Source organism: Hylobates moloch, unplaced genomic scaffold (genome assembly GCF_009828535.3).
Source record: "Hylobates moloch isolate HMO894 unplaced genomic scaffold, HMol_V3 SCAFFOLD_5, whole genome shotgun sequence".
In the NCBI taxonomy this organism is placed as follows: Eukaryota; Metazoa; Chordata; class Mammalia; order Primates; family Hylobatidae; genus Hylobates; species Hylobates moloch.
The window spans coordinates 126624369-126640604 of NW_026652280.1; the positions used below are offsets into that span (position 1 = coordinate 126624369).

Sequence of the window (16236 nt, forward strand, 5' to 3'; positions counted from 1 at the left end):
TTTTCAAAGCACCTTTCCCTTAATCTTAAAACAATTGCATTGTAAAATCATTGTACAGTATTATAAAGCTTGGATTGTGGTTAAAATTAAGTATAAACTACTTTAAAAGTAAATTATATAGAGATCAAAGTTTAGGTTTAAAACCTGTAATATGACTAAATAAATAATTTTCCAGGTATGCTGGCTTGTGCCTGTAATCCCAGCACTTTGGTAGGCTGAGGTAGGAGGATCTCTTGAGCCCAATGAGTTTGAGACCAGACTGGGCAACTAGCGAGACCCCATCTCTAAAACAAAAAGTTAGCTGGGCATGGTGGCATGCACCTGTAGTCCCCATTACTTGGGAGGCAGAGGGGTGAGGCGGGAGGATCGATTGTGCCCTGGAGGTCAAGGCTGCAGTAAGTTACAGTCACACCCACTGCACTCCAGCCTGGGTGTCAGAGCAAGACACTGTCTCATAAAAAAAAAAAAAAAAAGAAAAAATTAATAAATAAACAACCATAACTGATGCAAAATGGTAAGAATCTGAGAGATCTTTTAAAGTGAGACAGAGAAGCTGATTGCCAGAGAAAAGGCTAATTGGAAAATTCATAGAAATTTAAAACTGACCAAAGGTAACCCAAAGAAATGTCCTTACTTTCTTACGCTGCTCTGAAATAGAGCAGTGTTTCTCAAACTTGTCTGTGTAGAAATCCCATAGGGATCTTATTAAAATAGCTTCTGGGTTAGTAAGTCTGGAGTAGGACCAAGAGTCTGGATTTCTAACGACCTCCCAGGAGACAATGATGCTGCTGTTCTGCAAATCACACTGAGTGGCAAGGAAGTAGACAAAAGAAGCAGATTCGAAGGTGGTCAGTACACAGGCAAGGGGTAAGAAGGGTAAGAATGTAATCTAATGCTTCTTCTTTCAGCTAAAAGTGGCTAAAGCTTTAGCTAAAAAATGAAAGAAAATAAAAGCCTACAGTTTAAACAGAAATTGTGTTTCCTCCCTTTTGATGCCAAGCTCCTTGAAAAAATCAAGTACTTAGGTAACGGTTGGTGTGGCAATATCGGAAAAAGGCCTTATTCTACGATAAAATTTGTAGAATCAAATTTTATTTTTGTAGAGACAGAGTCTCACTCTGTCATCTAGGCTGGAGTGTATTGGCGCAATCTTGGCTCATTGCAACCTCTGCCTCCTGGGTTCAACTGATTTTCCTGCCTCAGCCTCCCGAGTAGCTGGGATTACAGGCCCACACCATCATGCCCAGCTAATTTTTATATATTTAGTGGAGATGGGGTTTTACCATGTTGGCCAGGCTGGTCTTAAACTCCTAACCTCAAGTGATCCACCTGCTTTGGCCTCACAAAGTGTTGGGATTACAAGTGCGAGCCACTACGCCCGGCCTCAAAAGGGTTTTAGAAGAGTTATAAAATTTCGATTAGAGATGTGAAAGAATATCAAGATTAAAATAAGCAGTTTCACATCTGTAATCCCAGTGCTTTGGGAGGCTGAGGTGGGAGGATTGCTTGAGCTCAGGAGTTTGAGACCAGACTGGGCAACATAGAGACAGCCTTTCTCAATTTTTTTTTTTTTTTTTTTTTTTTTTAGAAAAAGCTGTATAGGAATTATAGAATATTTGAGCTGGAAAATACATAGATATCATTTAATTATAACCTCACATTTTATAGGTAAGGCCCACAGATGGGGGATGTCTTGCTCAAGGTAACCAAATTAATAAATGGTATATTCTGGACTTAGATCATAAAAATACAGAGCCAGAAAGAATTTAGTGATCATTACAGAGATGGAAATAGATTTTTCTAATAATAGCCTGACCGTAAACTCAGTAAGGACAGAGATTTTGTATCTCCAATGTCTAGTACTTGGCTATAATGGTTACTGGATTAATTCCTTAAGTTAAAGGTCAAGGAATAAGATTCCTAATTTACTTGTTACTAAATCTTGCTCTGAATTTCATTTCTTTCTTAGTAATAATTAATAACCATTAAGCCCATTGTTTGAATAGTTCTATTTTTATAATAAGTGATATAATTGAATAGCTGACATTATACATTTTTTCTTAGTTATCCACATCTATGGGAAGCTTAGCTGTTTAGATCAGAGGGCCACACATATCCTACTGCCACAGGGCACCTGTTAGCAGATTAAATTTTAGGCAAGTGATAGATTAAAATACACAGATACTAAGAGAAGTATTTTACAAACCCAAATACTTAAAGACAGCAAATTCAACACTTTGTTTACTTTTGGCTTTCTATTCATTAAAATAAAATCCTTATTGAAGATCAGTTAATATGCAAAACTGCTAAAAATATGTATTAACTCTCACAATGTCAAGAGATTTCTGGCAAACAAATATTCAAATTAGTTAAACTTCATGCTTTGAGGACTGCTTATATTTATTATGTATCCTTTTAACAGGCTAAAATTTCAAAATTTTCAATTCTAAACTTACTCACTTTTTCATGAGTGAATAATTTTCTGGGATAGAAATAGCTTTTTGCAAAAGGTTTTCCAGTTTCTTTCTTTTTTTTTTTTTTTGAGACAGAGTCTCGCTCTGTCACCCAGGCTGGAGTAAAGTGGTGCAATCTTGGCTCACTGCAACCTTTGCATCCCAGGTTCAAGCAATTCTCCTGCCTTATCCTTCCTAGTAGCTGGGACTACAGGCACGCATCACCACACCCGGCTAATTTTTGTATGTTTAGTGGAGATGGGGTTTCATCATGTTGGCCAGGATGGTCTCGAACTCCACTTGCCGCAGCATTCCAAAAGTGCTGGGATTACAGGCGTGAGCCACTGTGCCTGGCTGGTTTTCCAGTTTCTAGTTTGCATTTTTCTAGTTTGAGATCATTCTTATGTTTGCAATAGATCAAAAATCAATAGGAATGTGCTTCAGAATGACAAAGATTTTACACATTTTTATATGTAAAAAGTAAAGACTAGATAAAATTAACATAGTAAGATGAAATTGAATTCTGAAGTTGAACTGTATTCTTTGCAAGCCATTACAAAGTCTATTAAATATCTGTAGATAACTCACCAGGAAAATGCAAATCAAACCCACAATCAGATACCATTCGCACCCACTAGATGGCTATAATAAAAAAGAGGGACAATAGCAAATATTGGTGAGGATATGAAGAAATCAGAACTTTGATATGCCACTGGTGGGAATGTAAAATGGTGCAGCCATTTTGGAAACAGCTTGGCAGTTTCTGAAAATGTTAAACATAGCCAGGCACGGTGGTTCACGCCTGTAATCCCAGCACTTTGGGTGGCCAAGGCAGGCGGGTTGCTTGAGTTTAGGAGTTTGAGACCAGCCTGGGCAACATGGCAAAACCCTGTCTCCACAAACAATACAAAAATTAGCTGGGCGTGGTGGAGCATGCCTGTAGTCCCAGCTACTCAGGAAGCTGAAGTGGGAGGATCACCTGTGCCTGGGAGGTTGAAGCTGCAGTGAGCTGTGATGGTGCCACTGCACTCCTGCCTGGATGACAGAGCGAGACTTTGTCTCAAAAAAAGAAAAATGTTAAACATAAAGTTACCGTATGACTCAGCAATTCTACTCCTAGGAATATACCCAAGAAAAATGAAAACATGGTCACACAAAAATTTGTACATCAATATTCATAGCAGCATTATTCCAAATAGCCAATAGTGGAATTAACCCAATGTCCATCAGTTGATGAATTGGTAAACAAAATGTGATAGATTCATACAGTGGAATCATTCTGCCACAAAAAGGAATGAAGTACTAATACGTGCTACAGCATGGATGAACTTTGAAAAAAACAATGCTAAGTGAAAGAAGCAGACACGAAGGCTACATATTGTATGATCACATTTAAATAAAGTGTCCAGGATAGGAAAATCCATATACAAAAAGTAGATTAGTGATTACCAAGAGGTATGAGAGGGAAGAATGGAGAGTGACTGCTAATGGGTATGGAGTTTCCTTTTGAGTGATAAAATGCTTTGGTATTAGATAGTGATGATAGTTGCACAACTCCATGAATATACCAAAATTTACTGAATTGTGTACTTAAAAAAGTAATTTTTATAGTATGTTTATCAGACCTCAAAAAAGTTATTATTAATAAAATCTATAGAGAGTTATGATACTTTAAAAAAATTTAAAAATAGGGCATTTGTGGTACTAATCATATTTATAATTCTTGCAAAGTAAGTTATTGTCTGATTTCCAGGTACCAATAGTCAAATGGTTGTTTTTGATTGGTCATTTAAAAAAATATATATAAAAGTGGCTGGGCGTGGTGGCTTACATGTGTAATCCCAACACTTTAGGAGGCCGAGGCTGGTGGATCACAAGGTCAAGAGTTCGAGACCAGCCTGGCCAACATGGTGAAAACCCATGTCTACTAAAAATACAAAAAATTAGCTGGGTGTGGTGGCGGATGCCTGTAATCCTGGCTACTTGGGAGTCTGAGGCAGGAGAATCGCTTGAAACTGGAAGGCAGAGGTTGCAGTGGGCCAAGATCGGGCCACTGCACTCCAGCCTGGGCAAAAGAGCGAAACTCTATCTCAAAAAAAAAAAAGAAAAAAAAAATATATATATATATGTGAATGCCACTTATGTAATTGTCTACAAACTAAAATGATTTCCTGGTTTCCTAGGCTAGTGCGGATCTGGGAAGAACGAGTAAGCTTAACCAAGCTAAGAGAAAAGGTCACCAGGGAAGATGGAAGAGTCATTTTGAAGATAGAAAAAGAGGAATGGAAGGTAAGCTTTTATAGAATATTTGATTTTCCACATTTTGCATTTTGTGAGTCAATTGAGAGAATGATTCTGAGACTGTGTAATTAAGACTAGAATAGTTAGAAACTAATTTTAATAATACACCAAATGAATTTGAGCAACATGAGCAACTGAAAAGAAACACAACTTCATAATTATTTTGCAAAAGTTCAGTTTGCTTCAACCCTGCCTAAACCTAAATCATTTGTGATATTTCTCCTATTAATCCTTCTTATAGCAACCTCTCATTTCCCATAAAAAAGATAACCATCTGCCTAATAAAAAGAATATTGCTTTTCCAAAGAAATGCTTAGTTAAAACTTTAAAAAATTAGTATTTTCAGTGGGTCTACCACCTAACTCATATTCTTTCTTCCCTTTACACACAAACTCACAGTTGGTTAATTATATTAGGCATACTCTAATTTTTATAAGAGCTTCTAACTCTTGGGTCAGTGTTTATTTTTATGTTTTATGTCAGTGTTTAGAGTTAGCTCCTTTATATTCTCTACTGGCTATTTTAGGCTGAAAGGGAAAAGGCACAGAGTTCAGAATAGTTGAAACTCTTAGAATTCTCAAATTAAAAATAAATCTTTTAAAATATTCATATATTTCAAAACAGAAGTGGAAAAGCAGTTTGAATTATTGATTGAATTTTTTTTTTGGATTGTCTCATTTTCAATAATATATATGTACTTTAGGAAAGCCTAATACTGCATAACAGAATCATCAGGACATACTGGATGTGTGTACATTATTGATCAAAATATTTTTGTTTATTCTATCATGACTGGGGTTTGAAGGTTCAGCCAAAAAAAAAAAAAAAAAAAAAGAAAAAAAAAAAGTAAAGATCTTAAAACCCGGAAGTCACACAAAGCACTTGGAAAAGTAACCCATTAAGGAAAACAAATTCCAAATATTCCAAAGTGCTTGTATAAGTCAAATATCACATTTCAGGGTGGCGTGATACTAAAACAATTTAAGTAATATACAACGACCATCATTTCTTTTACTGTAGACCCTCCCTTCTTCTCTGCTGAAACTCAATCAACTACAGGAATGGCAACTTCATAGAACTGGTTTGCTGAAAATTCCTGAATTCGTTGGAAGATTCCAGAACCTCATTGTGTTAGATTTATCTCGAAACACAATTTCAGAGATACCTCCAGGGATTGGTAAGAAAGATTACTTTTATTCCTGTGCTATTTTATCCACCTGCAGATGTGCTTTTTATTAAGATTTTTTTGGATACATGGAATAAAGACCTCTTTATACAGCCCTCAACCTTGAGAAATTTTAAACATTTAATCTAAATTGAAGCTTCTAGAGGATTCAAGTTTCTGGATTTACTGAGGTGATTCAAGATGAGATTTCAATGAGAGAAAAGCCTCTTTGGAAATATCCTGTAGATTCTCGGAACAATATTGTCGGCTCAGCTGTCCCTCTTAGGAAACAACAGATTGAAGGCAATAAAGCAAAACAAGAAGATTCCTCAAATGGGGAAAAAAAATCCAAATAGAAAATTGCTGAGGATTTTGTGTAGATAAAAGAAAATGAAAATAGTTTTGGATTTTTTTTTTCCTATTGCACGGATAAACTTGTCCCTTGTTTGAAGAAGGGACAGGACACAGACTGGGAAAAGGGAAGACACTAAGAACTCCGAATTTGCCAGTACAAAACTGGCAAGTAAGTTATGCTGTAGGCCGGGTGCGGTGGCTCACGCCTGTAATCCCAACACTTTGGGAGGCCAAGGCGGGCGGATCACGAGGTCAGGAGATCGAGACCATCCTGGCTAACACGGTGAAACCCCGTCTCTACTAAAAATACAAAAAATCAGCCGGGCACGGTGGCGGGCGCCTATAGTCCCAGCTACGCGGGAAGCTGAGGCAGGAAAATGGTGTGAACCTGGGAGGCGGAGCTTGCAGTGAGCTGAGATAGCGTCACTGCACTCCAGCCTGGGCGAAAGAGCGAGACTCCATCTCAAAAAAAAAAAAAAAAGGTATGCTGTAATACCTTAAAAACTATAAAGATTATTTTATATCCAACTCCTCTCTATCGTATATTATTTTTTATAGGACTGCTTACTAGACTTCAGGAACTGATTCTCAGCTACAACAAAATCAAGACTGTCCCCAAGGAACTAAGTAATTGTGCCAGCTTGGAGAAACTAGAACTGGCTGTTAACAGAGATATATGTGATCTTCCACAAGAGGTTAGAAAGATATAAATACCTATGATTGTATTTTCCATCTGCAGTAGTTGACCTCTCAATGTGTGGTTGTTAACAATAATAAAGCTAATGAGAAAATTCTATGTATTTCAGAAAAAATATTTAGAGAAAACCATTTCCTTAAGTATAATACAGGTTTTTAATTGGAGAAAGATTTAGTGTAAAAGATACTTCTATTATTATCACAGTACTGACATCATTTGTTAAACTGTGATCTCCTTGAAGGCCAGGATGAGAGTTGTATTATAGTCTCAGAATTGAGGACAGAGCCTAGGTTGTAGTGATTACTTAAATGCTTTTTGAATTAATAAATGGTTATCATAAAGCACAGACAATGTGGTGATAGCAATGGGACTGGAATGCCTCCAAACTTTGATTTGGTATGATGTCTTCTTATTGGTCAAACCAAATTGATCATATAAAAATAAAGACATTTTGTATTACTTTTTGAAAATATTTAATGCTCTTAGAATCAGTGAAGAAGTTTCCATGGTGCTTTGGCTTTGAAAACAATGACTTTACAAGATAAAAGTTAAGAAAAATAATAAAATAAAATAGACTATTCCCGTCTCCCACTTTATCTTAATTAGTATATCAGACTTTTCTTCCAAACCAGCAAATTTGTCACCAACAATTGTTGCTCCTGCAAATAAAACATAGCGTATACATATACATTATATTTTCTAATAGTTCAATTTAATGAAATGTATACCCTTGTGTATTAGTCTGTTCTCACACAGCTGATAAAGACATACTCAAGACTGGGTAATTAATAAAGAAAAAGAGGTTTAATGGACTCAGTTACACGTGGCTAGGGAGACCTCACAATCATGGCAGAAGGTGAAAGGCATGTCTTACATGGTGGCAAGAGAGAATGAGAACCAAGTGCAAAGGGAAACCCCTTATAAAACCATCAGATCTCATGAGGCTTATTCATTACCATGAGAACAGTATGGGGGAAACCATCCCCATGATTCAATTGTCTCCCACCAGGTCCCTCCCACAACACATGGGAATTATGGGAGGTACAATTCAAGATGAAATTTGGGTGGGGACACAGCCAAACCGTATCACTCTGCATACAATAAAAATGATAATCATATGGATAATTTCTTACATATACAAGAGGGCCAACAAATATTTTATTTCTAACTCATGTTTTTGTTTCTGGGTTGGCTCCATCATTATAAAAGCTATGTGATTTTGTACAGTCTATTAACCACTCTTTTTTTGAGACAGAGTCTCACTCTTTTGCCCAGGTTGGAGTATAGTGGTGTGATTCTGGCTTACTGCAGCCTCAACCTCCTGGGCCCAAGCAATTCTCCCACTTCAGCCTCCTAAGTAGCTGGGACCACAGGCTTGTGCCACCATGCCCGGCTAATTTTTAAATTATTTTGTAGAGACAGGGTCTCACTGTGTTGCCCAGGCTGGTCTCAAACTCCTGGACTGAAGTGATCCTCCTAACTACCAAATTGCCTACCAAAATGCTAGGATTAAAGGCATGAGCTACCCCTTTCCTCCACCACTATTATTTGGAAGTTAAATGTAGAGTTTTCCTATACAATTCTCAACTACTGGATCAAAGGAAAACATGATAATGGGTGTTTACTCTCAGCGAAAAAAAGGTTTTGCCAGGCACATTCTATAAACCCTGGAACCTGGTTATTATGAAAGATAAATTTTCTTTGAATAGATGAACTTTCTGTGAAAGCTTTCCACTTCCCTGGAGGTTATTTAGCTTTATACTTATTTTTAATTTGTTGCGGACTACTATGACTAAATAAAGCTCAAGTAAAATGTTAACATTCCTGGATGTGAAATATCTCCTTTACCAATGTGAGTCTTTTAAGTAGTTTACATTGTGGACATTTATTTTGAAAAACCTTGCTTTCTTCTTCAGCTCAGCAATCTGCTAAAACTTACTCACCTTGATCTGAGTATGAACCACTTTACTACAATCCCTCTTGCTGTGTTGAACATGCCTGCCCTTGAGTGGCTGGACATGGGAAGCAACAAACTTGAACAACTTCCTGATACTATAGAAAGGTAAAAGAAATAACTCTTTATGCTAATGATAAAAGTCTTGAAACCTCTTATGAAAAATAAGCAAGACAAATGGGATCTCAAGCATAATCAATCATAATCGGTCCAACTAGTTTGAAATACACTGTTTTAACAGAATATTTTCATTTGTTCCAAGTAAGTAAAAGGGTTTGGGAAGAAGAAAAAACTGGCTTTTTTCAAGTGATCCACCTACCTCAGCCTCCCAAAGTTCTGGGATTACATGCATGAGCCACCACACCTGGCCTAAAGTGTCTGACTTTGAGAAATTAACAAGAATATGCCACAATAACTACCTTGCTTAGTATATGCCAAGCACTTCTATGCACTTTACAAGTGGATGAAGAAACTAATGACAGAGATGTTAGCTAATTTGCTCAAGTTAGTAAGTGGGCAAGCTAGGATTTGAACCTAGGCAGCCTGGCCCCAGAGTCCATGATGTTACACATTATGCATACTGCTTTGCTATATAAATGGGCATATTCATCATTTGATTGTTCTCTTAAGACTCTAACTCAGATTAGGTAACATTTACAGTAGTTCTTCAAGAAATCCTATGAGAATAGTGAAAGAATTCTAGAATATGTTGATTTGATTTCATTTCTATTGCCATATGATATGAGAGTTGTACTGTAGAGATGAACTTCCTGATGTGGTTTCTTTAATAACCAGGTAATGTGATGTCAGTTAACTCAGTAAGTATACTGGTTAAAGATGTTGTAAAAGACAACATTTGATTTTTAATATAAGAACCAAAGGCTGGGTGCAGTGGCTCACACCTGTAAACCCAGCACTTTAGGAGGCTGAGGGGGGAGGATAGCCTGAGCTCAGGAGTTCGGGACCATCCTGGGCAACATGATAAGACCCCTACTTCTTAAAATTATTTGTTAAAACTCCAAAACCAATGTTTTCATATTATATGTAATTAATTGTAGAAACCTTAATTTTTCAGAATGCAAAATCTACATACGTTATGGCTGCAACGAAATGAAATAACATGCTTGCCTGAAACAATCAGCAATATGAAAAATCTGGGTACTCTTGTTCTCAGCAACAATAAACTGCAAGATATTCCAGTATGCATGGAAGAAATGGCAAATCTGAGGTAAAAAGTGGTAGGCACAAAACTGAAAAACCTTGCTTTCTGGCTGCAGAAAAAAGTAATGTAGAGAGATTGTTATTAATAAATTTCAGTTGTTATTTATATGAATGGATATCTTAAAAATCTTTTCCAATGTTGAAATTCTATAATTTGATTAATAGGATTCATATACCACTGGTCTATTCAAGAAAGAATGCTTAAAACTAAAGCAGTTTGAGATTTATCAGCTTTAAGAAATGTCCTCCATTTTAGATGTTTATCAAAGGTCTTTTATGGGGAAGAAAGTAAATGTATGAAATAATAAATGTGTGACATTTATGGGTAATGTTGGTTCTGAACAAACTTTCGAAAACTTGGTTGACAAAATTTTGAATCAACTGAAAAAAAGCATGACTTGAAATCTCTGAATGCCTTGGTTCTCAGTATTATCATTCTTTATTGAATTTGTTTCTTATTAAAATATGTAGTTTTTAAGACTTTTTTTCCCACAGTACTATGTAATTTTTTAGCATGGGTAGATGGGAGTGTCACTTGTATGTTATCATACAGCTGATATGTATTTTTGTCTATTCTTTATTATCTTAGTTTCATGCTATGTATGTACCATAACCAACCTATTGCCTATGAGAAACATGTAAGATAAAATATTTACAGCCATCGTTACAAGTTTATAGTGTATTTTTCTATCTTGTTTTACATGTATGTTATATAACATTCAAAAGAAATTTTTTTCTTGATTGAGAAAAGGATACAAAATGCAAAATCCATAATTTTGATAACTGAAAATTGCCAATTGTTTTGCAGTACTTTATTATATTGGGTGTCTTCTCTTTTTTGGGCTTTTAGTTAGCTAATGAATGAATACATTAGACATGTTTGGGTTTTAGTTGGGATTTTACATAGCTTGCATTTTAAGTCTTTGGTTCTTTGCTGTTTGTATTAACCCATAGCATTATTTTAATAAATGTTATAATACCAACCTAAAAAAAAAAAAAAGAAATGTCCTCTGTTGGTGACATTTTCATGAAAATTACACAGCTAAAAAAACTTCATTCACAACATAAAAATCAAAAGCGTAAAAGTGTTTATTTCCTAAATAAGCACAAAGGGACAAAATTACGTTACTGATAGAAAGCAGATATATTAGTCGGAAGTGGTGATGCATGCCTATAACAGCTACCCGGGAGGCTGAGGCTGGAGGATCGCTTGAGCCCAAGAGTTCGAGGTTGCAGTGAGCCAAGATTGCGCCACTGTACTCCAGCTTGGGAAACAGAGACTATTTCTTAAAAACAAAACAAAAACAAACAAACGAACAGCCACTAGATATAACTTTTTACTAAGTACTATCAAAACTCTGTCAAGCATTTTTTCTTTTTAAAAATTATTTTAGTTATTTTAGGTTGCTTGTATGTCTTCTTTTGGGAAATGTCTGTTCATGTCCTTTGCCCGCTTGTGAGGTTGGTTTTTTTCTTGTTGAATTGTTTGAGTTCTTTGTAGATTCTGGATATTAGTTCTTTGTCAGATGTATAATTTACATATATTTTCTCCCATTCTGTAGGTTGTCTATTAACTCTGTTGATTATTTCTTTTGCTGTGCAGAAGTTTTTCTAATTAAATCTCATTTGTCTATTTTTGGTTTTGTTATGTTTGCTTTTGAGGTCTTCATCATAAATTCTTTGCCTAGGCCAATGTCAAGAAGAGTCTTTCCTAGAATTTCTTCTAGGATTTTTACTGTTTCAGATGTGACATTTAAGTTTTAACCCATCTTGAAAGCTCCCTCAAGTATTTTTCTTCCAAAGCTTAATCTTCTGACAATTGACAATAAGAGAATACCCACTAAAACCCAAAACTTCCATAACAAAATAATTCATTTATTCACTTGTTCAGCAACTACCTGCCTTGTACTGGGTGGTGAAGACACAATGATAAGTAAGATGGAGGTATATAAAATATGCAGAAACTAAGTTCATAGCACTAATTTTATATTTAAGATATGTTAAAATTGCTCTTAGAAGTTAAGCTGTATTGCATTAAATATATGCTGCAGGCCGGGCGCGGTGGCTCACACCTGTAATCCCAGCACTTTAGGAGGCTGAGGCAGGCAGATCACTTGAGGCCAGGAGTTCGAGACCAGCCTGGCCAATATGGCGAAACCCTGTCTCTACTAAAAATACAAAAATTGGCCGGGAATCGTGGTATGCGCCTCTAGTCCCAGCTACTTGGGAGGCTGAGGCACAAGAATCACTTGAACCCGGGAGATAGAGGGTGCCATGAGTCCAGATCGTGCCACTACACTCCAGTCTGTGCAACTAGACTAACAGTTACTTTTATAAGCTTTGAAAGTAAGTTGTCTAAAGCTAGTGTTTTTTTTCTGTTAGGAAAAAAACATAGATTCTTGATAGATATCACATCTCACCAAGGCGTTCAGTTATTGAAACCAGTTAAAAACGAGTAATTTAGTATATTATCATTTGACCTTTCTCCAAGGTAATAAATGTACACTTCCATGACACCTATAAAAATACTGTTTTTTGATGAACTTCTAGGTTTGTCAACTTCAGAGACAACCCACTGAAATTGGAAGTATCACTTCCTCCCAATGAAGGCACAGATGAAGAAGAGGAACGGGAATTATTTGGCCTTCAGTTTATGCAAACATACATACAAGAGTCACGGAGAAGAGCAGGTATAAGATTTGTATATAACACAGATTAAATGTTCTTTTTTCGTAATGTGTATATCACTAACTGCTGCCTTTTGATTAATTCCTTTATATATTTCTCATTCCATCTTAAGTTTTCTGTCAAATTCTGTTCTCTTAGTCAATATTGTGGGAAGGAAAAAAGTGAAATGGAGAGAGAGGTTTTAAAGATATTCAAAGTCTTTCAAGTGGGGGAAGGAAATAAATCCTTTGGCTAAGCATCTGAAGTAAAACCGAGTGAAGACATGATTCTTAAAGCTTTGCTACCTCATTCTACCAGCTTGCCACACATAGCAGTTTGATCATGAACTGACCTTCCCTGTCATTCCATAAATAGAAAAAAAAAATTTACCTAGGGATGAAAAATATTAAGAGAATACAGTTTTTTGTTTTTTTTTAAGAGATGATGTCTTACTGTGTTGCCCAGACTGGAGTGAAGTGGCTATTCAAAGGCACAATCATAGCTCACTGTAGCCTTGAACTCCTGGGCTCAAGAGATCATCCTACCTCAGCCTCTGGAGTAACTGGGGCTATCAGTGCATGCCACCACATCTGGCTGAGAACACAGATATTAATCAACAAAGTGTGAGGTTTTGATATAGAGATGTCAATCACTTAGTCTCTGATAATTTTGAATTACACTACTTTTTTTTTAATTAAGGAGGGCCTTTAAGCTAAACCAAGATCAGGGGAAGAGGACAAAGTGCACAATTATTTGTTAATAAAAACAATGAAACAATAGTAATAGAAATCATAGTCTTATAATTTTAAAATGTTAAGAGTTTTTAACTTAAAATGTAGATTTTAGTTCAACTTAATGCAACAACTAGTTTGAAAAATGAACATAACTGAGAAAACAATGACAGAGTTTTTCAGCTAGAGGAAATAGTTTTTACTAACATTCAGTGGAGGATGTTTAGGAAATGGTGATTAGATTTACTGCAGCAAGGTCATAGAAGCAATAACATGGAGACAGATTGGGGGAAGACGGGCAAAAAAGTCATAATTGTGACCTAGTTTTGGAAAGCAGAGAATATATACAAGATGATTAGGAGACAGAATTGGTAATTGAATGAAGATGAGAAAAGGGAGTTTATAATGAATGTTTTTGGTTTAGAGAGCAACTGGATAGACGGTGGTGCTAAGATGGAGAATGAAGTACAGAAGATGGGTTGGCGAGTAGAATCGGGTGGTAGAGGCAGAAGATTTCTAATTTTGGCAGTCTTTTTTTTTTTTTTTTGAGGAGTTTCTCTCTGGTTGCCCAGGCTGGAGTGCAATGTCGCAATCTCGGCTCACTTGGCAACTTCTGCCTCCCAGGTTCAAGCGATTCTCCTGCCTCAGCCTCCTGAGTAGCTTACAGGCATGCGCCACCATGCCCCACTAATTTTGTATTTTTAGTAGAAACAGGGTTTCACCATATTGGTCAGGCTGGTCTCGAACTCCTGACCTCAGGTGATTCACCTGCCTTGGCCTCCCAAAGTGCTGGGATTACAGGTGTAAGCCACCACACCTGGCCCTTAGCAGTAAGTTTGATGCACTTGTGGAACCTGCAAGTTGTGGTAATTGTGTAGGTGAATATAAAGTTCAAGAAGAGGTTTGTTGAATCTGAAAATTCTGCGGGACAAGAAATAGCTGTATGCATATCCCACATAGTCACTTTCTCATGATATGTGAAGACAAACTAACAGTTAGGAAAACAATAATCCTGACCTAAGGCTGGCATATTGAAGAACAAACTTACCTTCCTTTAAGGTACTTGATACCATTGTCAGAAACATATCATTAAGCTAAAAGGGCCACAGAACTGTTTCTGTATGATAATTCTTGGGTGTGTATATATATTTTATGAAACATAAATGAGATTATGCCTGTTGTAGAATATTGTTTATTTCTGGGCATAAATTGTTGAATGATGCAAAACAAATTTTATGACACAAATTAGTATTGCTTGACACAAATTAGTATTGCTTGACACAATAAAAAAAGGTTAATTATTCAATGATATATCTTCATTTAGGTTCCCTTGATTGGGGACATGGGTAACAAACTTAAACAAACTACCTTACTTTAATAACATTTGACATAAAACTTATAACAAGGGAAAAAAGTTAACAAAGAGATAATAAAATCAAAGCCTATTATGTTATTAAAAATAGATTCACGAGTTACTACCACTACTATTACTAGTTAATATTTATTGAATTACTCTGTGCTTGGAACTGTTCTATGCATTTTACTTGTGTTATCTCATTTGATGCTCACAACAACCTTGTGAGGTAGGTATTATTGTTATCATCATCCCCATTTTAAGAGGAGGAAATTGAGGCACAAAGAGATTAAGTAGCATGCCCAAGGTTGCACAACTGAAGATGGTAGGGTTGGAATTTGAACTGAGGCAGTCTGACAAGACATATGAGACTAAAGTCAGGAATTTTAAATTGGCTAGGCTTCTTATTTACAAATCATGTAATCATAGAACTACAGGATAAAAATAGTTACCTCAGAATATCATAATATCTAAAATTAGTAATTCTGAACCTTTGTCTTGGCAAATGTACCATCAATTAAGACAATTTTTACAAATAAAGGCAGAAACAAAATAGGGATAAGATGCAGAAGAGAATAACAGTCCTACCATATATTTGGTTTAGTATTTGCTTATGCATAGAAACCAGTCATGAGTTAAATAAGGCCTAAATTTGAGAAGGTTTTTGGTTTCATTATCTAATTTCTACTTTATTCCAAATTGTTTGCCCAAACAGAAGAGAACATACTTATTGTTTGTGCCTATATATGTAAAAAATGACCTGATAAAAGATACGAGATAGCTAATCAACTTCAGAAGTTATTTCAAATTTGTGAATTATGTTTGTAAGTATCTTTTTGGAAGTTCTAACTAGATAATTATCTAACAAAATAATTAAGTGAAATAATCTTTTTTCTTTGAAAACGGCTCTTCAGTTTTGTGTTTGTCATGGACAGATTCTGACAATATATACATGTATGGCTCTGGAAATTTGAAGGTGACTTCATTAATTAATTGTGTTTATTAACTGTGAACATCTCTGAATTGTTTGCATTTGAGAAAATCACAATTGTGCTTTCCAGATCTGCAGGGAAAAATGTCCGTATATAAGCCAAATTCTCAGATTGGCCCTTGTTACAATCAATCACTACCTCTTGAACTTAATAAAAAATATTAAATAAAATCAAAGGAAGATAAATTTCCAAAATTAATACAAACAGAAATATGCTAATTATGTGTTGACATGTTATGTATGTTTCAGATCACCAAGTCAACGGTTCAACTACTTTGCCAATCTCCATAAATACGGATAGATAATATAATTCAAGAGGCCCTTCTAAAGAGGATTACTTTGGTGAAT

The 16236-nt window shown here is 35.9% G+C and overlaps 1 protein-coding gene across 1 annotated transcript in view; it reads left to right on the forward strand.

Moving 5' to 3' along the window:
- Nucleotides 1-16225, forward strand: part of LRRC39 (leucine rich repeat containing 39) — a 28209-nt gene extending 11984 nt beyond the window's left edge. Inside the window, exons 3-9 of the mRNA XM_032155271.2 lie at nucleotides 4637-4742; nucleotides 5775-5931; nucleotides 6832-6968; nucleotides 8887-9032; nucleotides 10000-10152; nucleotides 12696-12835; nucleotides 16138-16225. Of these exons, the coding sequence (XP_032011162.1) occupies nucleotides 4637-4742; nucleotides 5775-5931; nucleotides 6832-6968; nucleotides 8887-9032; nucleotides 10000-10152; nucleotides 12696-12835; nucleotides 16138-16193 (895 nt within the window). The 3' untranslated portion in view covers nucleotides 16194-16225. The remainder of the gene's footprint in view (nucleotides 1-4636; nucleotides 4743-5774; nucleotides 5932-6831; nucleotides 6969-8886; nucleotides 9033-9999; nucleotides 10153-12695; nucleotides 12836-16137) is intronic.
- The last annotated feature ends 11 nt before the right edge of the window (nucleotides 16226-16236 follow it).